This window comes from Microcaecilia unicolor, chromosome 7 (genome assembly GCF_901765095.1).
Source record: "Microcaecilia unicolor chromosome 7, aMicUni1.1, whole genome shotgun sequence".
NCBI lineage: Eukaryota > Metazoa > Chordata > Amphibia > Gymnophiona > Siphonopidae > Microcaecilia > Microcaecilia unicolor.
In genome coordinates this window covers 40,196,785-40,222,796 of record NC_044037.1, presented here as the reverse complement: position 1 = coordinate 40,222,796, position 26,012 = coordinate 40,196,785, and the positions used below count along the sequence as shown (strand labels likewise).

The window sequence follows — 26,012 nt, the reverse complement described above, 5'->3', positions numbered from 1 at the left end:
TGCAAATCTTTTTCACGTAGATTCATTGTGGATAGCCTGAAAACCTGAATGGCAAGGGGGTACTCCAGGACCACCTAGGGAAACACTTCTCTAGGTCCCACTGTAATATTTCTAGCACTGTCTTTTCATAGATGGGTTAGGGCTGTTATGGTGTGGTAAGTTTTCAGTATATGTTTTGGGTGTCTTTTTGCAGGGGTTTGTGTTATTTCACAGTGTCTAGCCTATTTGAAAGTAGACTCTGGGGCAAGGGCCACCTTGGTGGCCCTTGTCACCCAAAATAAAAATGCTCAAGAATAGTGTTCTTCACATCCTGTAGAGTCACCACACAAACAAAAGCCCATCTTGGTGTCTAGCAGTGGAAGGACTGGGTGTGCTATTCCTGAGGTGATGGTCATGATTTGAATATTTTTATTTAAAGTTAAGAAGACAAGTTGCCTGCTCTGGCCAGTCCAGGGACCTCTTCTCTGTCCTGCCTCCTGATGTAACTTACTGTTTCCTTGTAGGCAGAATGTAACAGAGACAGCCTGTATTAATCGTTGCCCGCCACGACACTGCTGTCTAGCTGACACCAACCAGCGCCTATTTTATAAAAGTCTGCTCCCCCTGAGATCAAAACCTGGCTACGCCTCTGATCCCTATTACACAGTAAATACCTGCAAAAAATATTTTTAGTAGATTATTATTTTCCAGGTGATCTATGGGAAGAATTGAGACAGTGACAACCTTTCACTACAAAAGCAAGTTGTTCGCTGTCTGTCTTAGTAATGAGTCCATAGATTCAAATCTTGTACCTAATTTTCAAATGGAAAGTACACAAACACCTTCCTTTTGAAAACTGCAACAGGAACAAAATACCCATTGTCCTCTGTGCCTACTTTTTCTGCAGGTAAAATTTCTAAGGAAACTAATCAATAGAAATCAAACAAAATAAAACATGGAAAAGAAAATAAGATGATACCTTTTTTATTGGACATACTGTAACTTAATACATTTCTTGATTAGCTTTCGAAGGTTGCCCTTCTTCGTCAGATTGGAAATAACACTCCTCTACTTAAGGAAACTAATAAAAGTAGATTTGAAAATACAATCCACATTCACTAATTTCCCATCCTGCTCAAAACAAGCCCCTAGGGATTCCTTCCCTCACTTTGATTGCAAGTAAGCATGCTATGGTGCAGAACAAATGGACTGACTACAGCAGTGTTTCCCAGGCCCGCCGAGAGACTGAACAGGGCCCGGGGCAGGACCGCCGCTGCCGCCCTAACCAGGACACCATATACCCGTACTTCAAAAATTGGGGGGGGGGGGGGGGTCTTGAGCCCAAAGTGGGAAGAGGTACATTTTTCCCCACCTCCCTGCCCCCCACCATAACTCCACATATCTTGGCTGCTGGGGGTTCCCAAGCCCGCCAGTAGAAGCCATCCTCCAGGGCTGTTCTCCGCTACATTGCCTGCCTTGTGGCTACTTCCCCTCAAATTTGTGCTTCAGCACTGGAGGAAGGTTTCCCCGCCAGCCAAACCACAGGAACCCAATTTGGAATCCTGGGTCTGTTCCTCCCTAGTCTCTAAGGGGGGCCCGACACCGGAGTCCGTCTCTCTCCTGCTCCTGTCAGGACCCAGGTGGTTGCGTTAACGTGATCACCCGGGTCCCGTCAGGAGGCTGGGCCTGGGGGAATCTTGCCCCCCCTGACCCCCCCTCTCAGCAGTCCTGGTGCTTCCCAAGTCTGTCCTGGAGTACCCCCCCCCCCCCCTTGCCAATCAGGTTTTCAGGATATCCACAACGAATATGTATGAAAAAGATTTGCATATAAAGCAGGGGCGTATCTGCGTGGAGCAACAGGGGCCTGGGCCCCCGCAGATTTCGCCCTGGCCCCCCTCCCGCAGCCAACCCTCCCCTGCTAATGTTGTTTACCTTTGCTGGCGGGGGACCCCAACCCCCACCAGCCGAGGTCCGCTTCCGCCTGCTTTTAAAAATAATTCTTCAGCTGGCGGGGGACACCAACCCCCGCCAGCCGCCGAGGTCTTCAAAGTTCTTGTTCGTCGTCCTCCTCCATGGCCATGCTGTACCCTGTTGATTCGGAGTCTGTCTGACGTCGCACCACGTTGTACGCGCGTACAACGTGGTGCGACGTCAGACAGACTCCGAATCAGCAGTGTACAGCATGGTCACGGAGGAGGACGATGAACAAGAACTTTGAAGACCTCGGCGGCTGGCGGGGGTTGGGGTCCCCCGCCAGCTGAAGAATTATTTTTAAAAGCAGGCGGAAGCGGACCTCGGCTGGCGGGGGTTGGGGTCCCCGCCAGCAAAGGTAAACAACGTCAGCGGGGGAGGGTTGGCGGCGGGAGAGGAGGTGGAGAGAGTCATTGGTGGCGGGGGGGCTCTGGCAATGGCGGGGGGGAGTCGTTGGTGGCAGGGGGGCTCTGGCAATGGCGGGGGGGGTCAGTGGTGCCGAGGGGGGGCTAAATATGCCCCCTCCCTCTGGCCCTGGCCCCCCCTACTGCCAGAGTCCAGATACGCCCCTGATATAAAGGAGGCAGTGTGTGCAAATCAATTTCATGCATATTCATTGTGGATATCCTGGCAAAGAGGGTGCTCCAGGACTGACTTGGGAAACACTGGACTACAGCAATTTTCAGATAACCAGTTTAACCGGGTGAATGGCTTTGAGAAATGTCCTATATAGCAGAAATACTTACAGCAGCAGTAAAAATGTAACCCCTCATCATGAATATCTAAGATGTGCCATGCTTGAAAAAAACAGGCTTAGCTAAATGGTTTTGAAACAATAAGGACAGGGCTTCTAAATTACCCAGTTACAGGAGGGAAATGCAAGGATTTCTGGCAAGCTCATCCTGATGCATTCTGGGATCTGCAGCACTGATTTCAATGGGTAGAATCAGGGACTACAAATACCACACGCCTTTGGGATATAACTTTAAAAAGAGGAGTGGCCAAGTCTTCCTCCTGGAACTGGGTAACTTGGAGGCTCCTGTAAGGATCTGGTTCTGGTGACAGCACTATAGTTTGGAAAGGATACCACCATTATCTATAATAATCTGAGCCAGGAACAGATTGGAAGCAAGAGCTGTTGGCAACTGATTTCTATTGATTTTAAGTAGGCCTGTATCTTGTACATTCACCACCATTTTTAGGGTCAAATCAGGTTAACTGATCACTTACTTACAGCCAAAGGGAAAGAAAAAAAATTAAAAACAAAACCCAAACCTGCTCATGGAAGATGTGGTCCAAATACTGAGACAACAAATGATTACTTTAATGCTATTTCCATTTTTCTTACAGGAAAAGAAAACATTAATACATTTTCACAGCGATTCAAAATAATTCTGCTGCTATTTTAAGGGCCCTTTTACAAAGGTGCGCTTAAAAATGGCCTGTGGTAGTGTAGACATGTGTTTTGGGCACAATCAGAATCATTTTTCAGCACACCTGTAAAAATGCTTTTTTTCAATTTTTGCCGAAAATTGACATACGGCAAAATAAAAATTGCCGTGCATACATTTTGGGTCTGAGACCTTACCACCAGCTACTGACCTAGCGGTAAAGTCTCACGTGGTAACCAGGTGCTAATGACCTATGCACATCAAGTGCATGTCGGATGCGCGTCCAAAACTAAAAATTATTTTTGGGATGCGCGTATCGGATGAGCGCCAAAAATGAAATTACCACAAAAGCCACACAGTAGCCGGGCGGTAACTCCATTTTGGCGTATGTTGGACGTGCGTAGACACTTAAGCAGCTTAGTAAAAGGGCCCCTTATTACTGTAATTAATCACAGTCTGCTCATCATTGGATGTGGGAGATTCTCCGTTCACAAGAGTTGACCTTAACAACACTTTTGAAAATAAAGCTCTTAAGTCATTTCTACGGGAGGAACTAACAGCATTTAATTCTGAAAGATCAATCAGGACAAGTAAAGAGGCAATCCCAGCTCCTCTGAACCTCTTGCATCATTACAATTTCCTAGGAATTTTAATAAGGAAGGACATTGTTATCAGGAGGAGATGTGTATACCGATCAGAATGTAAAACAAATGTGAAAAGTATGAAGGATAAAAGGTTGAAAATACAGCAAAATCCTTTTCTCTCCCTAGAAAGACACCTGTCCTATGCTAGGGGTTAACTTAAGTAGGACTTCAGAGGTATCATCTGCAGGCTGATGCTGTGCACGTGCTTTCCAGACTGCAAAGGTACTACCTTCAAATGCATTACATTATCTTTAGGATTATTCTTATATTGATCCAATAAAAGGTTTCACAGCCCTCAGAGAACCCATTAAAATATCACCCAACAGTTTTCCCTAGAAAACAACCTGGACTCCCCTATGAACTATTTCCGACTACCATTTCACACCGTTCTCCATCTCAGCAGATCAGCAGTGTATTTTGTCTCATTTGGATGTAACATTGAGAAATACATTACGAGGCTGGGTTGTTTCTGCCTGTCCTCTCTCTAGCACTATTAAGCAGTCTGTGCTTGCACCAGGCTGCAGCATCCCAGCGTTTGAAGTCAGGCAGTGCAGTAGCAAGAGCCCTTACCGCATTCCTTCGGAACCTCATCATGTCTCTTTGGGGATTTGCTTCTGCCATCTCTTTTTATACAATAAATGCCTTCCTCTTCCAGTCAGCAGTGCGGCGTGGATGAAATCTGATCCGTTCCTCTGTTAGGTGTTTAAGAATTGCAAGAAAAAGCCCAGATTGAGCCGTGCAGCTGATTCCATTTCGACAGCAGCACTGGAGAGATGGTCCGGTAACACTCTACACAGCGGATTGCAACCCCCCCCCCCCCCCCCCCCCCCCCCCCCCCCACCGCGCATCTATTTCCTGGGGTTTATTTTAATTTGTAGCTGACAGGTTCCCACAATCACTAATCGTGGTTCAAGGGAGGTTAGTTCATCCCCAGCTACTCTGCACAGGGAAAGCAATGGATTGGAAAATGATCCACCACCGTAAATGTTGCGTCCTGCCTTTGGTGGATGTAAATTCATGTATTTAATCCACTGTAATATTTAAGGTGGCAGGATAACATTTATAAGAAGTTAAAAACTGAATGCAAGAATTTTAGGTTCACAAGCTATTTTTTTTAAAAATTGAATTTAGTCTGTCTGTTATCAGCAAAATAAACTAGAAATGGTCATCAGTTCATGCTCTATATTTTCTTCCCAAACTGTTCACTATTTTCTTAATTTCCTTGACTATGGTATGAGGCAAATAAATATCTGGAAGTGGAGGAGGAGGAAGTGGTGCAGAATGCGTGCAAACCTAAAAGCTTTCAACAATACAGGAACTTCTGCATTGCAGACGCTTGCAAAAGCTTATTTTATAAAAGTTATATTTAAAGACACAAGGCTACCTTTAAAAAGTATTCTAATAAATGCTACCTCCTATGTTGATTTGAATGACAAGAACTTTGTAACATTTTCTTTTTAAAGGACTTCCTTCTTTTCTTTTCTCTAAAATCTCATTCCTCCTAATAATGCTGCAGAATCTGGTAGGGATGGGATGATATCTTCACTCAAACACATACTCATGGTTTTTTTTCTGTCACACATTAACTTTGATTACTGGTGCAGTTGTAAATTTGGTTGCATCCATTTAGGCCATCTTTTAGCCTATTGGTTAGTGCAGTGGACTTTGATCCTGGGGAACTGAGTTCAATTCCCACTGCAGCTCCTTGTGACTCTGGGCAAGTCACTTAACCCTCCATTGCCCGTGGTACAAAATAAGTACCTGAATATATGTAAACCGCTTTGAATGTAGTTGCAAAAACCTCAGAAAGGCGGTATATCAAGTCCCATTTCCCTTTCCCTATTTGAGATTCTACATGGAATGTTGCTACTATTGAGATTCTGTTGCTACTATTTGAGATTCTACATGGAATGTTAATGTTCCACTAGCAACATTCCATGTAGAAGCCTGCCCTTGCAGATCAGCAATGTGGCCGCGCAGGCTTCTGTTTCTGTGAGTCTGATGTCCTGCACATATGTGCAGGACGTCAGACTCACAGAAGCCTGCACGGCTGCATTGCTGATCTGCAAGGGCAGGCTTCTACATGGAATGTTGCTAGTGGAGGAGTAGCCTAGTGGTTAGTCCAGTGGATTTTGATCCTGGGGAACTGAGTTTGATTCCCACTGCAGCTCCTTGTGACTCTGGGCAAGTCACTTAACCCTCCATTGCCCCTGGTACAAAATAAGTACCTGAATATATGTAAACCACTTTGAATGTAGTTGCGAAAGGCGGTATAACAAGTCCCATTTCCCTTAATCCCGATGCCTAAATTAGGCACAGAGTGCGTGTATTCTATAATAATGTGCATAGGTTTTCAAAATGCCCACAGTCCGCCCATTCCATGCCCATAGCCATGCCCCCTTTTCAGCTATGCATCTTGGAATTTATGCACATCGCGTTACCGAATACACTTACCGAGTTCTGGGTGTAAATCTTAATTAATATCAATTAGTGCTGATGATTGTTTGTTAACATCCAATTAACAGCACTGATGAACTAGTTAACCAATTAAGTTACGCAGATTATTATAGCATACGCTTCGATTTCCATGTGGAAATTAAGGCGCAATATATAGAATTTGGGGGACTGTGTACAGGTACTTTCTCGATCCCATGTAGGCTCACATTCTGTTTTTGTACCCAAGACAATGGAGGTATAAGTGATTTGTATACTTTACGTTTATTATAAGTTTAATATATTGCCTGGCTTATACAGATCAGGTGGTTAATGAAACTTTAAAATCACAAATTTAAAAGAAAGAAACACCATTCCATATGATAGAAAAGACCTAATAATAATCTCACAAGACACTTATTCACCAAGATATGCACACAGAAATATTATCTTCCCCATTAACAAAGTCCTAATAAATCCTTATGTCCTCTTTTTCAATAAGCTTAGTCTTAAACTACATTAAGTTCAGTTCTGGGCGTATATTTCTTTTGATGTAGTATTCGGCGCTATTTCTCTTGCCCAATCCTCCCTTACTCTAGATCTTGGGGGCACTGTCATTCTAAAAATCTTGCATAGATCCAAGTACCCTTCTGTCAAAGTACTTAAGAACAATGGGTTTAATTCATAAAACTTCTTATGAGCTAAAACAAGAAACTCTAAATTTAATAGGTAACCAATGATAATGAACAAATAAGGGAGTGAAACAATCATATTTGTGCTTATTTCCCAAAATTTTAACTGCAACATTTTGCAGAGTTTGCAGTCTCTTGAAGTTGTTACCAGATAGGACTGCATAGGTCACATTTGCATAGTCTAATCTTGCTATCAACAATGCATGTAAAAGAGTATCTTTTTTAAACAAATATTTTAAAGATCTTAACCTCCGTAAGATCACAAAACCCTCTTGCGAAACTTTATTGACCTGGTCTTCAAAAGCTAACCAAGTCAATGAGCATCCCCAAGTATCTAAAACATTCTACTGGGGGCACTGGGATTCCAAACAATATTGGTATCATAGCAGGCCTATCCAGATGTCCTATAATCCAACATACTCTAGTTTTCTGAACATTCAGAACCAGACGATGTTCAATTAACCACTCCGATAATGCATTTAAACCATTTTGCAGCCCAGAAATGTCCAGTATAATTAAAATATCATCAGCATAACAGAAGGTGATACAGCTATAAGCATGTCAAGGGCAGAGAACGAGCAAATAGAATGTATATTCTATAAAATACATGCATATGTACCAATGTTTTCCAGCACATACATGTGCATAGTTACTGTTGTCTTGGAGCAAGTGTGTCTTCGTGCAGAAGGTTCTGGATAGGTTGTTTTAGAAAGGTACAACATATGTCTTTCCTACCTTGGTGCCCTATTATACACTTCCCTTCTCTATGTTAGGAATAAAAATATTATCCCTCAGATGCTATATATGGCACTAAGAGTTCAGTGCTGAAATTTCAATCTGCATGCAAATTAATTAGCTTATGAGCCAATTAATTGCAATTATTGCAGCTAATTGGCAATAATTGAAATTTACGCACTTATCTCCCTGCGCTCCATTCTATAACTTCAGGTGCTTAAATCCTCTAGAGTGCAACTCAAAAGGGGGCACGGCCAGCGGAGTGGCAGGGGCATTCCTAAAAGTGGTGCATGAAGTTATAGAATAGCCCAGGGGCATGGCCAGACTTTGGCGGGAGGGGGGTCCAGAGACCGAGGTCAGGGGGCACATTTTAGCCCTCCTGCTGCCACTGAACCCCTCCCCCACTTTTGACCCCCCGGTGCCGCCATCCCTCCCGACCCTGCAACCCTCCCCTGCCACCGCCAGGTACCTTTGCTGGCGGGGGTCCCCTTCAGCGCTGGTCTCCGAGTCCGGCATGTTTGCTAATCTGGATTCTGTTTCTGTGAGTCCTGCCGTCCTGCATGTTCTACATGCAGGACATCAGGACTCACAGAAACAGAATCCAGATCAGCAACATGCCGGAGACAGGTGCTGACTTTGGCTGGTGGGGGTTAGGGACTCCCGCCAGCAAAGGTACCTGACGGCGGTGGCGGGGGAGGTTTGGCAGCAGCAGGATGGGGGTTTGAATGTGGCAGGGAAGAGTCGGCAGCGGGGGAGGGGGAGTGAAAGCAGGGGGGCCAGGGCTAAATCTGCAGGGACCCATGCCCCTGTGGCCTCACCTGGCTAAACCCCTGGAATAGCCCCATTTCTGTGCCAAAATGCCCGAAGCAGAGTGCCGGCATTTACACCATGTTTCATCAGGCGTAAATACCGGTGCCTAACCTTTGGCTCAGAAATGGGCTCTAAGCACTATTTTATAAACATCATTCAACCTGGAGCACCGTTTAAAGAATAGCACTCCATGCCAGTTCTTACCTGCGCAGAATCTCGGCGTCATTTATAGAATGCCCTCCTATGCAAATAATTTAATAGTCATTCACTTCTTGAAAATACTGATCAGCATAAAAACACGTGCTTTTGACATGGTGTTGCATATTTTGCCAATAGGCGTGCACATGGGCAGAGTTTGCATGGAATGTGGGCAACGCATGCAAGTACATATGTTGATTTAAAAATACAGTCATCTACGTGTGTCCTGAAAAATTATTGACATGGGCATAAGTGTCAATGCCTGCAATCTAAGCACCCTCACTCTGGCCCAGTCCCATATTAAATAGTATCAAGTCATTCAAGCAGAATTTCTGCCTAATACTATTTGCATAATTTTAAAAAATGCACAAATAGTGAAACTATATGTCACTGACCACCAGCGGACATACAGCTTCATCTAAATATCGGCCCAAAATAGGGGCATAGCCAAGCCTCGAGATGGGAGGGGGCCAGAGCCCAAGGTGGAGGGGCCCATTTTGATCCGCCGCCACCTCCCCTCCGCCTTGCCGCCCCCTCCTCCACCTCACCGCCCCCCCCCCCCTCTGCCGCCTCACCGCCCTGCTCCTCTCCACCCACTGCCACTTCTGTTAACATATCTTGTCTGGCAGGGGTCCCCAGTCCCCACCAGCTGAAGCACTGCTGCCACAAATACCTCGGCTAGCAGGGATCCCCATCCCCTGCCAGCTGAAGCCTTCATCCAGCGCTGGTCTCCGGCACTGCCACATTGCCTGCACTGCTCTCTCTTCCTCTCATGTCCGGCATGCTCCTTTCAGTGAAACTGAGTATGCTCAATTTCACTAAAAGGAGGGTGCCGGACATGAAGGGAAGAGAGAGCAGTGTAGGCAATGTGGCGGCACCGGAGACCAGCGCTGGATAAAGGCTTCAGCTGGCGGGTGTTGGGGACCTCCACCAGCCCAACTAGGGGCCCAGAGCAAATTTGGGAGGGCCCAGGCCCCGTGGCCCCACATAACTACACCATTGGCCCAAACATATTTAAATCAAAATAAATGACAGATTACCGCTAATCTCTGCAGAGTCATCTTCACAGATGTCCACGTATCCAATCTTCTGTCCAGAATGAGGATAAATTTGACATCACACTCGTACTGACTGAGAGAGAAGAAATAATTGAAATTGGGAGTCATTTTGAAGGATGTCCTACAATGGTCACAACTGCTCTTACTGGCCCCTTCAGAAGTTGCTCCTCCCTGAAAACTTTGCCCCATTGTTTTGAAAGTTGTTTCTCTTTATTCTACTGCACAGGTTACCAGTCCAGTCCTCAGGACACACTTAGCCAGTCAAGATATCCACAATGCTTATGCATGAGATACATTTGCATGTACCACCTTCATAGTATGCAAATCTCTCATACACATTTATTGTGAGTATTCTGAAAATTTGACTGGCTAAGTGTGTCCTGAGGCCTAGATTGAGAACCACTGTTCTAATCACACAAGATCCAATTTAAACCTTATTTGCTAGGGTACCAGAAGGCTCTAGATCAGTGGTTCTCAAACCTACTCTGAGGGACCACCAACCAGTTGGGTTTTCAAGATATCCTTAATAAATATGCATGAGAGAAGATTTGTATTTAATAGAGGTGACAAGCATGCAAATCTGTATGGTGATGTGTAGTAGATATTGAATGTGGTTAATTTGAACAATATTGAGGATCATCATACGTGTTGATTTATGCAGGACCAGACTCCTGATGTCCCTGTTTTAGCGAAACGCAGACTGTGTTGAGTCTGGGGTGTATTTATCGAATGGATGTGGATTCAAGCACAGTAGCTGAGAACTCAATGATTTGAATATGCTACTCATTTAAATATCTGGGGACCATTAAAGAGTGATGCAGTGTGGATCACCATTAAGCAGTGTGGTATGAGTTGCCGGATTACAAAAGGATTACACCGCTTAACTAACTGGAGCCCGGAGGAGCGCAACATCATTTGAAACCATAGAGAACTATTCCCAAGAGGAGATGAAAGTGGATTTTGATGGTGGACTTTGAAAATATTCTTTGGTCTATGGATATAGCGAGTAGTTAGAACTGATTTGTATTAGTTGTGTGTAGTAGTGTGGTTAAGGGTATGTATGGTGAGTGAGTATGTATGTGGAAATTAAGGTATATGGTAAAAATATCATATTTTGTATTAAGGAAGCAAATAAATAAAAGTATTTCAAGCATATCAAGCATAACTGATTGTGTGTTACATATTAATGCATATTCTTTAGGGATTTCCTGAAAACTGAGTGGTTGGTGGTCCCCTAGGACAGGTTTGAGAACCCCTGCTCTAGATCACAAGGGACAGACAGAGCTGCAAGTACAAATGCAGCTGAGCTGTTTTCAAGCAATGAGTTCCTAATCTCTCAATAAGAAAAATATATTTAGGTTGACCTAACAGCAGCAATCTAAATACTGCCGAGGTAAAAACTAGCTTTCTGTGGGTATTATTGTATCCTGTGTCTAAGTGTGCTGTTCTGGTTTCCATGATTCTCTTTACTGCAAAACAGGAAATATATCACCACAAGCATAAGGTCAAAGGATATGAAAGAGACCAAGAGCACCACCATGCAGGTAACCAAAACATTCACTAGGTGTCACTGTTCCATAACAGCATATGCAATTAATATTGATTTTCAATTCCTTGTTTAAGGCTAGTGCTGAATATTTGAGGGACCAGTTGAGATTTTATGTGCTAACTGAAAGATGTATTACTTCGCACTCCATCTTTGGCAGAGGTGAAATAGATGGAAACCCAGAAAGGCTCTTTTCCTGTTTTGAACGCATCTTTTGGAACTCAGTGCCTTAATATTTTAGGAAGAGTACTGAATATTTGTTCTTTCACTGGGCATTTAGTTCAGCTTTTAGTTAAATTTGGTTTGGTGTTGTCCTCCCTTATTAATATGTTCAGTAGTCACTTATGAATATGCTAATTGTCTTTTCCCATACTGGGCTCCGATTCTGGAGTCTGGTTTTTATATAATTTTTGTGGAAGTTATATGTATATATTTTAAAACTTTTATTTTAATTGTAATGCCTAAACAGTACAATCAGTGCTGAGTCAGACTGTGAAAGTATTTCCGCATATTCATAAGTAAGGTGGGGCATGAGAAGGGTGAGTGAAGGGTAACTGGGCTGGTTGACGATTTATATTGGATTTATATTCATAAGTAAGGTGGGGCATGAGAAGGATGAGTGAAGGGTAACTGGGCTGGTTGACGATTTACATTGGATGAAATAGTTTATACAGTATATGATTTTTGAACTGTACTCAATTTTGTATTTATTTTCATGTAGTACACCGCTGAGGTCCAGAACTGGGAAAGAAGGCTCATAAATTGAGAAAATAAATAAATGTTATAGATTTTTTACTTTTAATGTCTTATATACTGCCAACAAGCCTAAAAGCTATATTCAGGTATGGTAGGTATTTCTCTGTCCACGGAGGGCTCACAATTTATAGGCTCCTTTTACAAGGCGGCTCTACCGATTAGTGTGCGCTAAATGCGAAAAAGCAGATTCAATTCCCATGAGCTTCTTTGCACTGCTAATCGGTAGCACCACTTGTGAAAGGAGCCCTAAGTTTGTACTTGAGGCAATGGAGAGTTACGTGATTTATCCAAGATCACAAAGAGCTGCAGTTGGATTTGAACCGGGCTCCCCTGGCTCTCAGTCTGCTGCTCTAACCAGTAGACTATTCCTGCACTCCTACTGAAGTTATTGGCCTGCTTGAGTGAATTAATTTATTTATTTACTTATTTGCAGTGCATTTTGCCTAGCAAAAAAGGTGCCAGTACTCAAATGCCAGGCCACCCTTCAGGGCTGGAGTGATCATTGAGGGACCCACCCTACAATAGCCAGGACCCCTGAAACCAGTCATAGAATCTATGACAAGGCAGAACTTGTATGTAGAACCTGAGCTCATTCATTAAAATACAAGAACCATGGGTCAAGTTTAGCAGACAGTGGAAAAGGTGCCGTACTCAGTACCCCCAAGTACCCCCTCAAAAAAAGCCCTGCTTATTTGTGACATTTATACCCCACATTATCCCAAACAAGTTTGAGTTCAATGTGGCTTATAATAAACAATATAGGATACATAACAAAGAATAATGCATAAGAAAGTAATTTGTTGTAGGAATCCAATTTTACAATACAATATCATAAACATACTGGGAAAGCTATGGATGTTTAACATTTAGAAAATCTATTATGAATGAGAAATTGTACATGAAGCAAAGAGAAAGTTAATGGTAAATAGAGCAATAACTAATTCAGGTAATAATTAATTGTCTGAGATATGGTCGTTCTTTGTGAGGGTTTGTTTGAATAGGAACGATTTGAGGGTTTTGCGGAATCTAGTATATTCCCGTATATTTCTAATTTTGGGTGGTAAGGAGTTCCACCATTTGGTTCCTGTTGTTCCTGAATGTGTTGTCCTGTTTTACAAACCAAAAGTAATCTTAGTTAAAAATATGATTTGCCTCCATAATTTTACCTTTTGTACTTTTTGTTAGGTACATAAACAATTCAAGGACAACCCTAAAGTAGATCTATCAATGCAATGACTCCTTTCTGAGATGATTTTTCCAATGTCAGGAAATAACTTTTCATGGGAAGGTTAGGGGATATGTGTAATACCCTCAGAACTGAGTTGGAAGAGGCTAAAACAATAATAGAGCCCAGAAAGGCAGAAGATACGAACTAAGGATGGATATTTAGCTTCAAAAAGGGAATAAATGGTGGAAGCACAACACAACCTAGCAAAATTGCAGACCATAGGAGTAACCGGGCTGATAGCAGTAGGCTATAACTCTACAGTATGGAACAGAAGAGGAAGCTAGTGGTTAGATCAGTGGAGGGGCTGTGAAGCAGTGAAGCCAGGATTCAAATCCCACCTTTCCCGCTGATGCACCTTGTGACTTTAGGCAAGTCACTTCATCCTCCATTGCCTCTGGCACAAACTAACAGGACAATATAATACAACTGTGCCAAAAACCTGCATTAGATTTTTAAACAAAGATTTTATTTTTTATTAATAAGTGATTACTTTACTTCCAATAAAATGCCTATTGTAATATAAAAATCCCATAATAAAGAACTCAGCACTAAAAGCCCTTAGCAAAAATATCCTGGGACCAAAGAGCCCCCCCCCCCCCGCCCCCACATACTTAACACTCACTGTCTAAACTCCTGCCTACTCAGTACCCCTAAACACTCCCTTACCCTTTACCCATCTGCCTGCCTACCCAATCCCCAACCATTACACACCTACTCACCACCCCTCCTATCTACCTTCCCTTCTACTACTACTAATACTACTTAACATTTCTAAAGCGCTACTAGGGTTACGCAGCGCTGTACAATTTAACATGGAAGGACAGTCCCTGCTCAAGGAGCTTACAATCTAAAAGACAGGTGTACAATCTAAAGACAAGTGTACAGTCAAAAGACAAGTGTAGAGTCAGTCTGATAGGGCATACTATATTTCACGAAAGGTTAGGTGCCGAAAGTAGCATTGAAGAGGTGAGTTTTAAGCAGAGATTTGAAGACTCTCCTCAAGTCACTTCACTGGCTTCCGATCAGATACCACATACAATTCAAGCTTCTCCTCCTTACTTACAAATGCACCCGGTCTGCGGCTCCTCACTACCTCTCTACCCTCATCTCCCTCTATGTTCCCGCCTGTAACCTCCGCTCAGAGGACAAATCCCTCCTTTCAGTTCCCTTCTCCACCACTGCCAACTCCAGGCTCCGCTCATTCTGCCTTGCCTCACCCTATGCCTGGAACAATCTTCCTCAACCCCTACGCCAAGCCCCCTCCCTACCCATCTTCCAATCTCTGTTTAAAACTCACCTCTTCAATGCTGCTTTCGGCACCTAACCTTCTTTAGCCTGCTCAACGGTGGATGGGTAGAGGAAGAGGTGAGTGGTTGGGGACATGATTAGTGGGTAAGTAAGTACAGGTCCAAGATTAGAGTACCCCTGACTCATGTCCTGGGACAGTCCCTTCATAGGTATCCTGGGCCAGTCTTCCAGGAGGTCCTCCTGGATCAAGGTCTCCTTGGGGATCTTGGATCTGTTGGTCCCCAAATTGTGAATCTTATCTCCAGCGATGAAGTAAAGATTCAGAATGATTCAGGAAGAATTAGTGCACTGAACTTTAGCAGAAGCATCAGAAATAATTCCATATGTAGCTCATTAGCATGTATTCTGCATAATAATCATGCTAAGATTAGCACAATATTTTTGCATGCTGAAACATTTGTTATACAAGAAGTAATCTTAATGCTCAAAAGTTCAGCACTAAAAGAGAAGTAAACTTTTGTTGGAATGTAAGCCTGCTGGAGCAGGAACACATCCTGTACCTGCCCAATGCTCAGCATACCTTATATAAAATACTACTGCAGTTTTGCATGCACCCTCTTAAACATCTGTTTTCCAACCTAGATGTCATAGGCAAATTTATCATCAAAGTATACAGCAAAAACTGTTATATTTATAAGACATTTTGAACAATGTCTGGATACCATGGGGGTCTTAGTAATGTCTTATGTTTGATTTTTGTCTTACTGATTCTGAAATAAGCAGAAGAGTGAGTCACATGCAATGATCATGTCTAACAGCGGAAGGTTGATATATAAAGTGCCTACATATATAAACTTCTTGGGAATGTAAATGTACAGCAGGGTTCTCAATCCAGTCTTCTGGACACACCTAGCCAGTCCGGTTTTCAGGATACCCACAATGAATAGGCATGACCTAAATTTGCAGACACTATCCCCATTGTATTCATATCTATTTCATGCCTATTCATTGTGGGCATCCTGAAAACCTGACTGGCTAGATGTCTCCCAAGGACTGGGTTGAGAACCCCCAGTGCACAGAATACTGTCAACTGTGTGGGTAAGTGTACAAGTGGCAGCAAAACACCTTTCTGATGCTGATTTTAACTCCTAACCCTTACTCACTTGTTCAGTATCCATATTTTATCATTCCCACCCTAGTAATTCCCTTATCTCTTATTTGTCCTGTTTGTCTGTCCTAATTAGATTGTAAGCTCTGTCAAGCAGGGACTGTCTCTTCATGTTCAAGTGTACAGCGCTGCGTACGTCTAGTAGCGCTATAGAAATGATAAGTAGTAGTCTTTGGGATTCCGGAATCTTGCTACTCTTTGGGATTCCACACAGAATCTTGCTACTATGGGATTCCGGAATCTTGCTATTCTTTGGGATTCTGCTTGGAATCTTGCTACTCTTTGTCCTAATTAGATTGTAAGCTCTGTCGAGCAGGGACTGTCTCTTGATGTTCTACAGCGCTGCGTACGTCTAGTAGCGCTATTGAAATGATAAGTAGTAGTAGTACCTAGGAGGCATAGCATGGAAATGCAAGGGAGGTGTTCACAAGGGCAAAGCATGAGAGGGGCAAGGGCAGGGCTGAAACTTACAGGTGTTGCTTACAGAATACTGCACATCCTTGCCACATTTAGGTGCTCACAATTATGCCTAGTCTATGGCTGGTATAATTGCAGGTGCCAAGATTTTGGGTGACCCGATTCAATGTTGCACTAGTATTCTATAACCAAATCCAGGTGCCCAGATGCCGTGGCAGTTGAGGATCTCACCGTGCTGTATCAGGGAGCTTAAAAGGAGACACAATGCATAGAAACATGCAAAAAGTGCAAGTGTGCTGCCAGGATGAGTCTGGGTGGCCTTGTGGCTTGACCGTATTACACTATTATTGCAACAACTGCACTGGTTACCTATTACATGCTGGGTTCAGTATAAAATATTATCAATAATTCATCAGGTTTTGTATGCAATTGCCCCTTGGTATTTTTTTTCAATAAACTTTTATTAGAATAAAACAAGGAAATGCAACCCCACCAAAACACTCCCAAATTACACTGAGGTACCAGAAACACCCCACCACCCTCCCATCCCCCCAGCCCCTTGGTATTTTCAGCAAGCTTTGCAATCTACCGACCAGCAAGACATTTAAGATCTGAAACCGCTATGAGGCTTTCTTGAGAGAGTGACAAGGACAAGATATACAGACAGGTGTGTTACAGCTCTATCAATAGCAGGGACACTGTTGTGGAACACCTTGTCAGAAAATGTAAGATGATGTCATGGTTTGAAAACTCATTTTTTTTTTTTGTTAAACTGTTTTGTTAGGACTTTTTTTTTTTTTTTACCTCGCTGAGAGATGTAATAGCGTACAGAATTTGTATCTGTATTATGTTTTTATGTGTGTGTTATGAGTACTCCACTTAGTTCTTAGGCAGAATAGACATTTTTAAATAAAATTAAAAAAGGGTTGATATTCTGCTGACATTTGTGAATAATTGCAATTTTGCTGCTTCACAGCAGAAAGCTTTTGCATGTAGGAGGGAAACAGAAGCAAGGTTTTACAAAAGAAGAAAGCAGCTCATGAATAACGAATTATGGTACAGGCCTATCTTCATAAAATACATCGTTGAGATGTAGTTATCTTTTTGCCAGAATTTTTATATCCCAGTTTGTGAGAGATTAAGCTAGCCAGCTCATTTGCATAGGTAGCTCAGGTTTGTGCAAAGGAGGCAACTAACGCAAGGGAAACTCCTCTAAATCAGCCAGAAACGTCTCTGCCGGTAGATCCTAAAACGTATAAGGATACCATACCTTGCAACTGAGGTTAAGTAAGTTAACACATTTATTAAAATCTTCTCAGGCACTTCATTGAAAGATGAGTTCTCTGGAAATGTTATGATGTAGCTGTTGTCTTTCCCACGTCCACCTAGAAGAACAGCAGTAAGCCAGATATATTGTGAAATGGACTTAGCATCAGAAATGATGTCTGTGACTGAGTACAAAAAATATGCTTACACACTCTTTCAGCCAGGGCCAGATAGGCAGCATTTCAGGTCAACAAGCGCCAAAGAGCAGTACCACTGCAGGAGGTGTGCTGTATGAATCATGTTTGCTGAGGAGATAAGGGGAGGGGGGGAAGAGGAAAGAGAATGCCTGGGGAGGAAGGGGAGGAAGCATGCCTTACATTTACACGCCTGCAGTTACCTCAGTCATAGACCTGGTATAACAGTGAGTGCCTAAATGCAGCAGAGATGCATGTAACTTAGAGTATTCAGTGAAGTTACATGGGTAAGCGGGAGCCCCGCCCATGTCCCAACGAATGCATACCCTTGCGTATCCCCCTTTCATTTACACACTGTGTCACTTACATGATTAGTGCTCAGGCACCTTTCTACCACCTTCACAGGTAAGTGTGCACTTATGTGTGTAAGTATTAGTATTCTGTACATTAACTGCCTGGCCTGTTCTATTTGCATAATCCTTCACCGTGTCTCTTCCTTTCTCTGTCTCTTTTCTTTCCAGAGACAACCTGGGGTGGCAATCATATCACATTTATCAAAAGGAAACGTTTCCTCAAACTTTCCTACTAGCCTTCTCTCTTCCTCTGCCCCTGTCACATCAGGGGTGTAGCCAGCCTTAGAATTTTAAAGGCGCCCAGGAGTGGACTGGGGAGGGGGGCAATGCATTCCTCCCCCCTCCCCTCCTCATGAATTAAACATATATTTGCTGGTGAGGATGCCGAGGCCCCATCAGCCAAATAAATACAGGTGCCCAAGCCGTTCCCCTCCTCCTCCTCACACTGCATGCATGAGAAGTCCCTGTGTCAGTGGCTGAAGGCACGCCACTGACTTCTGCATTAAGGAAGCAGTACGAGGAGGAGGGGAGTGGCGGCACTGTATTTATTTGGCTGATGGGGCTTTGGCATCCCCACCATCGAAGGTAAAAGGGTGCTGCAGTTCTGGAAAGGGACCCGAGCCCATAGGGGGCCCCAGGCCCCCAAAGCCCCCATGGCTATGCCACTGTGTCACATACCCTTCAGAGGAGTCTAAGAGTTCTACAATAACCCTCTAATCCCTTACTAAGTTCAAATCACAAGGAAGACAAATTACTATCACCACACTTAACCAATATGTGCTTTCCTGACATCTAATCCTCACTTCATGTACAGGATATGGGGTTGATGCCCCATGGATGCATCATATCTGCACTTTATCTTGGAGCCTAGACACCCTTTCACCTTTCTGCTGCCAAATCCTAGTCGTCAACTTCCCCACTACCATTGATTGGGTTGACAGAGAATCTAACAGGGCCCTCACCGGTACCCAATGGCGTAGCAAGGAGGACTGCCACCCGGGGCGTTCGCCGTTGCACGATGACACCCCCACTCAGCGCATCAACACCCCCCTGACCCAGTGCCTACCCTCCTCAGCTCCCTCCAACCAGCTCCCGCACTCTACCTTTAAAGAAATTTTGGAAGCTGTGGAGAGGCGAGGCACAGCGCCTCGTGCCTGCATGTAAAAAAAGCATGGATTGTCATCGGGCCTTCCCTCACGCTGTCTGTCCCGCCCTTGCGGAAATAGGAAGTTGCGTCAACGGAGGGCGGGACAGACAGCGTGAGGGAAGGCCCGATGAGGATCCACACTTCTTTTACATGCAGGCACGAGGCGCTGTGCCTCGCCTCTCCACGGCTTCTGAAATTTCTTTAAAGGTAGGGTGTGGGAGGTGGTTGGAGCCGGAGGGAGCTGAGGAGGGTAGGCACTGGTTGGGGGGGGGGCTGTTGAAGCGCCGAGGGGGGGGGAGCTGGCAGGGAGCACCCCCCCCCCCAAGCTGACACCCGGGGTGGACTGCCCCTCCCGCCCCCCCTTGCTACGCCCTTGCTACGCCACTGCCGGTACCCTTTCTATAGTCACTTCCTCCATATAGGCAGGAAGAGGTTCAGCTAGGAATCTGCTTTCTCCAAGCTTCCTTACACAATTTTTCTGAAAGTATTCATTTTGACCATATGCAAAGCATTTTATATTTGAGCCCCTCCCTTGTGACTCCAGATTCCTTCTTTTCCCTGGCCTTGGGTTCTACCCACTAACCCCAGGCTATATCCTGCCTACTATGGCTTCCTGTCATGATGTTTTTTTTTGCAGTTTTTATGGGATCTGCCACTTCCTGAATGGGGACCCCTTCATCAGTTGAGCCTAAAAATAGTATTCTGAGATTAATATGGCTTGGTTGTACCTCACCTAGAACATAAGAACATAAGCAATGCCAAACTGTGACAGACCTTTAAGCCCAGTATCCTGTTTCCAACAGTGAACAATCCAGGTCACAAGTACCTGGCAAGATCCTTAAGGAGTAAAACAGATCTTATGCTGCTTATCCTAGAAATAAGCAGTGGAGTTTCCCAAGTCCATCTTAATAATGTCTTATTGACTTTTAAGAAATTAGCCAAACCTTTTTTAAACCCTATTAGGCTAACTGCTTTTACCACATTCTCTGTCAATGAATTCCAGAGTTTTACAACATGATGGGGGGGGGGGGGGGTCCCATTTTATCAAGCTGCAGTAAAAGGGGCCTTGCGGTAGCATAAGTGCATGGATTTGCCGCGTGCCGAGACCCCTTTTACTGCAGCGAGTAAAAAGCCCCAAAAAGGAAATGGCCATGCAGTAAGTAAACACTTGCTGTGAGCCATTTCTGGGGAAGCCCTTACCACCACCCACTGAGCAGTGGTGTAGCCAAGGGTGGGCTCTGTGGGCCCAGGCCCACCCACTTTGGGCTCAGGCCCACCCTGTAGCAGCACACCTATGATGTGACTGGCAGGGATTCCCAAGCCACACCAGCTGAAAACTCCCAACAACTGTACCTTCTGCATACCTTGCAAATAGCAGATCTTCCCCTACAGCAAGCAGCGACTGATACATACTTCTCGCTTTGGCCCCACAGCCTTCCCTTTGACGTGTTCCCGCCTATGCGGAAACAGGCTGTGGGGACAACATGAGTAGTGTATTAGTTGTTGCTTGCTGCCGGTGAAAATCTGCTATTTAAAAGCTTTGTGGGAGAGGGGGGATGTTTGAGAGACCATATAACATGCAGGTGAGAGAAGGAGAGACCAAATCACCTGTGGGATGGGGTGGGGGTTCTTCTGCTCACCCATATTGGGCACAGGCCCACCCAAAATTGGGTGTCTGGCTACGCCCCTGCCACTGAGGTAGTAGTAAGGGCTCCCATGTTAATCTGGCAGTAAAAATTACAGTTAATTTCCAGGAGTATCAGAAATGGCATATGCTGGGGGTGTCACTATCGCTGGTGCCCACATAAGGTCAGCAGTAGTGGCGGATTGCCACGTGGCAAGCCCTTTAGTAAAATGGCCCCTCAGTGAAGAAATATTTTCTCCAATTTGTTGTAAATTTACTACTTAGTAGCTTCATTGTGTGCACCCTAGTCCTTGTATTTTTGGAAAGAGTAAACAAGCTATTTCACATCTACCCATTCCACTCCACTCAGTATTTTATAGACCTCTATCATATCTTCCCTAAGCCATCTCTTCTCCAAGCTGAAGAGCCATAGCCACTTTAGCCTTTCCTCATAGGGAAATCATCTCATCCCTTTTATCATTTTCATAGCCCGTCTCTGTACCTTTTCTAATTCCGCTACATCTTTTTTGAGATGTGGTGACCAGAACTGTACGCAGTATTCGAGGTGCGGTACCAAAGCATTATAATATTTTCATTTTTGTTTTCCATTCCTTTCCTAATAATTCCTAACATTCTATTTGCTTTCTTAGCCACACACTGAGCAGAGGGTTTCAATGTATCATCAACAATGACACCTAGATCTTTTTCATGGGCAGTGACTCCTAATGTGGGACATTGCATCATGTAACTGTAGTTTGGGTTCCTCTTTCCTATATGCATCACTTTGCACTTGCTCACATTAAATGTCATCTGCCATCTCCGAGACTCGTAAGGTCCTCTTGCAATTTTTCACAATCCTGGATAACTTTGTGTCATCAGCAAATTTAATTATCTCACTAGTTATTCCCATCTCTAGATCATTTGTAAATATGTTAAAAAGCAGTGATCCCAGCACAGACCCCTGGGAACCTCTCTATCTACCCTTCTCCATTGAGAATACTGACCATTTAACTGTAATCTCTGTCTTCTATCTTTCAACCAGTTCTTGATCCTCAATAGGATACTACCTCCTATCCCATGACTTTCTAATTTCCTCGGGAGTCTTTCATGATGTATTTTGTCAAATGCCTTTCGAAAATCCAGATACACAATACCGACCGCCACATTTTTATCTACGTGTTTCTATTGACTAAATTCATGTTGGCTTTGCCTCATTAATCTACATCTATGTATATGCTCAGTAATTTTGTTCTTTATAATAGTCTCTACCATTTTGCCCAGCCCTGATGTTAGGCTCACTGGTCTATAATTTCCCAGATCACCTCTGGGACCCTTTTTTTAAAAATTGGTCCCATGCAGTTTTTAGCTTATATTTCATACATAGACTAGTTCTAAGTGGGATATGATTATAAATATTCTTTTAATCTAGCAAAGACATGATCTCCCTATTGATCGGATTAATATCTAGAAAGTGGGGAGATATCAATTGTCAAGCATCAAAATGTCTGACTTAGTATGCAATAACTCAAATGGTCAGAATACTGATCAGAGGAAAGGCCTAGAGAAGCCCCCAGCATAAACCAAAGCTTTGGGGGGGCTGGACTTCTTCATCATCGGCCGGAAAACCTCTGTAAACCTAAATGATCTTGTCAATTTAGCTCAATAACTTCACTTACATAGTAACATAGTAGATGATGGCAGAAAAAGACCTGCACGGTCCATCCAGTCTGCCCAACAAGACAACTCATATGTGCTACTTTTTGTGTATACCCTACTTTGATTTGTACCTGTGCTCTTCAGGGCACAGACAGTATAAGTCTGCCCAGCACTATCCCCGCCTCCCAACCACCGGCTCTGGCACAGACCGTATAAGTCTGTCAAGCACTATCCCTGCCTCCCAACCACCAGTCCCGCCTCCCACCACTGGCTCTGGCACAGACCGTATAAGTCTGCCCAGCACTATCCCCGCCTCCCAACCACCAGCCCCGCCTCCCGATCTCGACTAAGCTCCAGAGGATCCATTCCATTGATACATAAAAGTCCACACCGGATTTTACTTAACTTCATCAGGTGTTTAACGTGCGGGTCCTTCCTACACTTCGACCACGACCAACGATGGCCGCCGTTTCGAAGATCTGCCTCAGGGTTCAGTGGTCCACATGTAATCTCCGCACTGATAGTTGTTCTGAACATACTAAGTCAGACATTTTGATGCTTGACAATTGATATCTCCCCACTTTCTAGATATTGATATAAATATTCTTTCACATTGATTTTAAGAAAGAAACCCAAGATGTATTTGCGGACTGTGACCATGTTTTATTAACAACAATTCCAGTAGAATTAAGAGCTATCTGAAGTACAATATATCTGGTGTCACTTTGCCAAGCAGTGCTTAAGTTCATCCACAGTATTTAATTACCTTACAACAAGCACACAGGGGAGTTTATGCTACTCACCAGAAAGAAAAGCAAACCCTTTCATCAAGGGATCATGGATGTCCTTTGCACAGACAGGAACTGTAACCTCTAGTATCCACGTCAACATCAGTGGAAAAAAAAAAAAGGAAGATGCATTAGCTCAGAGCTTTATTTGCTGGACAGTCAACAAATATGTTATACAAATAAATAAATATTACAAATGTCACAGATGGCAGACCATGCAGCGTTGCACCATATTAACAGAATGTGCAAACTGCCAATTTAAACAGCTAATGCAGAAAATGTCATTTTGACGCACAGAATGGGAAAGAAATGGGCAGGGACTGTGGCTTGCAGTACACATGGCAGCGTAGCTAGCTGCATTCTGTGTTATCTGCCATGCAGCTGACATGTGGTAGCAAACCTTACTCCCCCAAATTCTGGAAATAGCTTCAACAGTTACCACAGAGATTTCACAGTTCCTGTGTGTTAAGATGGCTTAACCTTAGCAACCCTTAGAGATGCTTTTATGCAGTGGCACACCTACCTTTGTTGCTCTCTGAGCAAGGGGGTGCAATGAGCAGTCACATGGCGGTCAGTTCTGAAGGTCTCATGCCCCCCTCTGACATTAACTTCCTGTTCCAGGGCAGGGGACCAGCAGAGTCAAACAGCCACGTGACTGCTCAGTGCCCCTCCTTGCTGCCCGCATCTGGAACGGACCGCACCTACTGCCACGCCTTGGTACACTAGAGCTTTTATGAAGATGTATTAAGCAGCTAACATGGCTTTTATTATGTGGTAGACAATAGTACAGACCCATGCTGATGTCTGCCACGTTAAAAAGAGCAACGCATGGTAAAAATGCCACTTTAGCTGCCTAATTTTGGAGTGGATGGGAGTTGGGTGGATGGAGGAGTGGCCGGATGTGACAGCTAACACGCAGTTTCACCGCGGGCAGAATATCGACCAGTTAGTGCTGGTTAAATAAATATAGCATGCATAAACCTATAAATTAACATATGTAAAGTCAATTAGCATATTTTAAGAAGTTCCAACAAGTTAAAAATATTTCTAATAAACCCAATGTGTAAAAAGAAATGAAAACAAAATTCCAAAAATTGGGAAAAGGGGTAAATGAACTAAAAACAAACCAAAAATATTTCCTCTATGCACATCCCTGTCTGACAGACTGCCGCTACTCTTCCCATAATACTGTTTCACAAGGATTTGAGAACTATAAGAAGGAGAGAAGATGGCGCAGATGGAAAGGAATGTGGAAGTTCAGTACATAAGTACATAAGTAATGCCACACTGGGAAAAGACCAAGGGTCCATCGAGCCCAGAATCCTGTCCATGACAGCGGCCAATCCAGGCCAAGGGCACCTGGCAAGCTTCCCAAACATACAAACATTCTATACATGTTATTCCTGGAATTGTGGATTTTTCCCAAGTCCATTTAGTAGTGGTTTATGGACTTGTCCTTTAGGAAACCGTCTAACCCCTTTTTAAACTCTGCTAAGCTAACCGCCTTCACCATGTTCTCTGGCAACGAATTCCAGAGTTTAATTATGCGTTGGGTGAAGAAAAAGTTTCTCTGATTTGTTTTAAATTTACTACACTGTAGTTTCATTGCATGCCCCCTAGTCCTAGTATTTTTGGAAAGCGTGAACAGACACTTCACATCCACCTGTTCCACTCCACTCATTATTTTATAGACCTCTATCATGTCTCTCCTCAGCCGTCTCTTCTCCAAGCTGAAAAGCCCTAGCCTCCTTAGTCTTTCTTCATAGGGAAGTCATCCCATCTTCCCTATGAAGAAAGACTGAGGAGGAAAACAGAGAGGAAATTGGAAAGTTTGAAGAGAAAACAAAGGAAAACCAAAGGGATAGGATATGAGAGAGAGAAGAGCCCAAGGAGAAGGGAAATTAAGGGAATCCTAGTGAGATTGTACAGGCTATGTGAGGAGATGATGGAAAGAAGCTTTGATAAGAGATGAGGAGGAAAGGAGGAGATGTTAAGGTGCTTAATGGAATAAATAAAGATGAATTTTAGGGAAGGGGAAATGGAGAAGTATTTGAGGAAGAGAAGGGAGAAATACAGAGAAATTGCAGTGGGGAGGTGGATATGAAATTGTGAGGATGGGATGGATAAGATTCTGCAAGAAGGAAAAGAGAGAACAAAAAGGAATGCAAGTTGCACTATTTAAAAATAAATGCAATCACAATTTAAAAAGAACTATTAAAAATTTAAGTAGCCTACTTTAAAGATGGGCCTTGCCTGTTAGGCTGCAACTGCAGGCTGAGATGCATATCATATTTATACTATATGTCCTGCTCCTCCACTGGACCTTGGAAGAAAAAAAAAAGCATTCCTCAACTGGACCCTGGTAAAAGCAACATACCCCAATGTGGACACCACCCCTTAGTTGGTACATGGGCCACTTCATTTCATTTTTTGTTAAGTCAGGATGACTTGGCATATGACTAGCCAGATTTCAATTTCCTCAAAACAACACTCCGATAGGTTTATCACTCCAGGCCTCACCTCATTGCCTCCATGGAGATGTAATTCTGATTTCCCTAACTGAGACACGACTACATTCCCACAAAGCTGATTCAACTTTTGCCTGGACATGGAGCTAAATGAACACAGGCTACTTTATTCTCAGTTACGCCTGTTTACTATGGGGTCCCTTCACTAAGCTGCGATAAGCACTAGCACACACTTACAGCAG

At 43.7% G+C, this 26,012-nt stretch overlaps 1 protein-coding gene across 1 annotated transcript in view; it reads right to left on the bottom strand.

Moving 5' to 3' along the window:
- Positions 1-23,387, bottom strand: part of MCF2 (MCF.2 cell line derived transforming sequence) — a 147,671-nt gene extending 124,284 nt beyond the window's left edge. Inside the window, exons 1-3 of the mRNA XM_030209577.1 lie at positions 23,318-23,387; positions 17,545-17,659; positions 9,894-9,984 (exon numbers count right to left, since the gene is read on the bottom strand). Of these exons, the coding sequence (XP_030065437.1) occupies positions 9,894-9,984; positions 17,545-17,659; positions 23,318-23,342 (231 nt within the window). The 5' untranslated portion in view covers positions 23,343-23,387. The remainder of the gene's footprint in view (positions 1-9,893; positions 9,985-17,544; positions 17,660-23,317) is intronic.
- Positions 23,388-26,012: the final 2,625 nt, after the last annotated feature.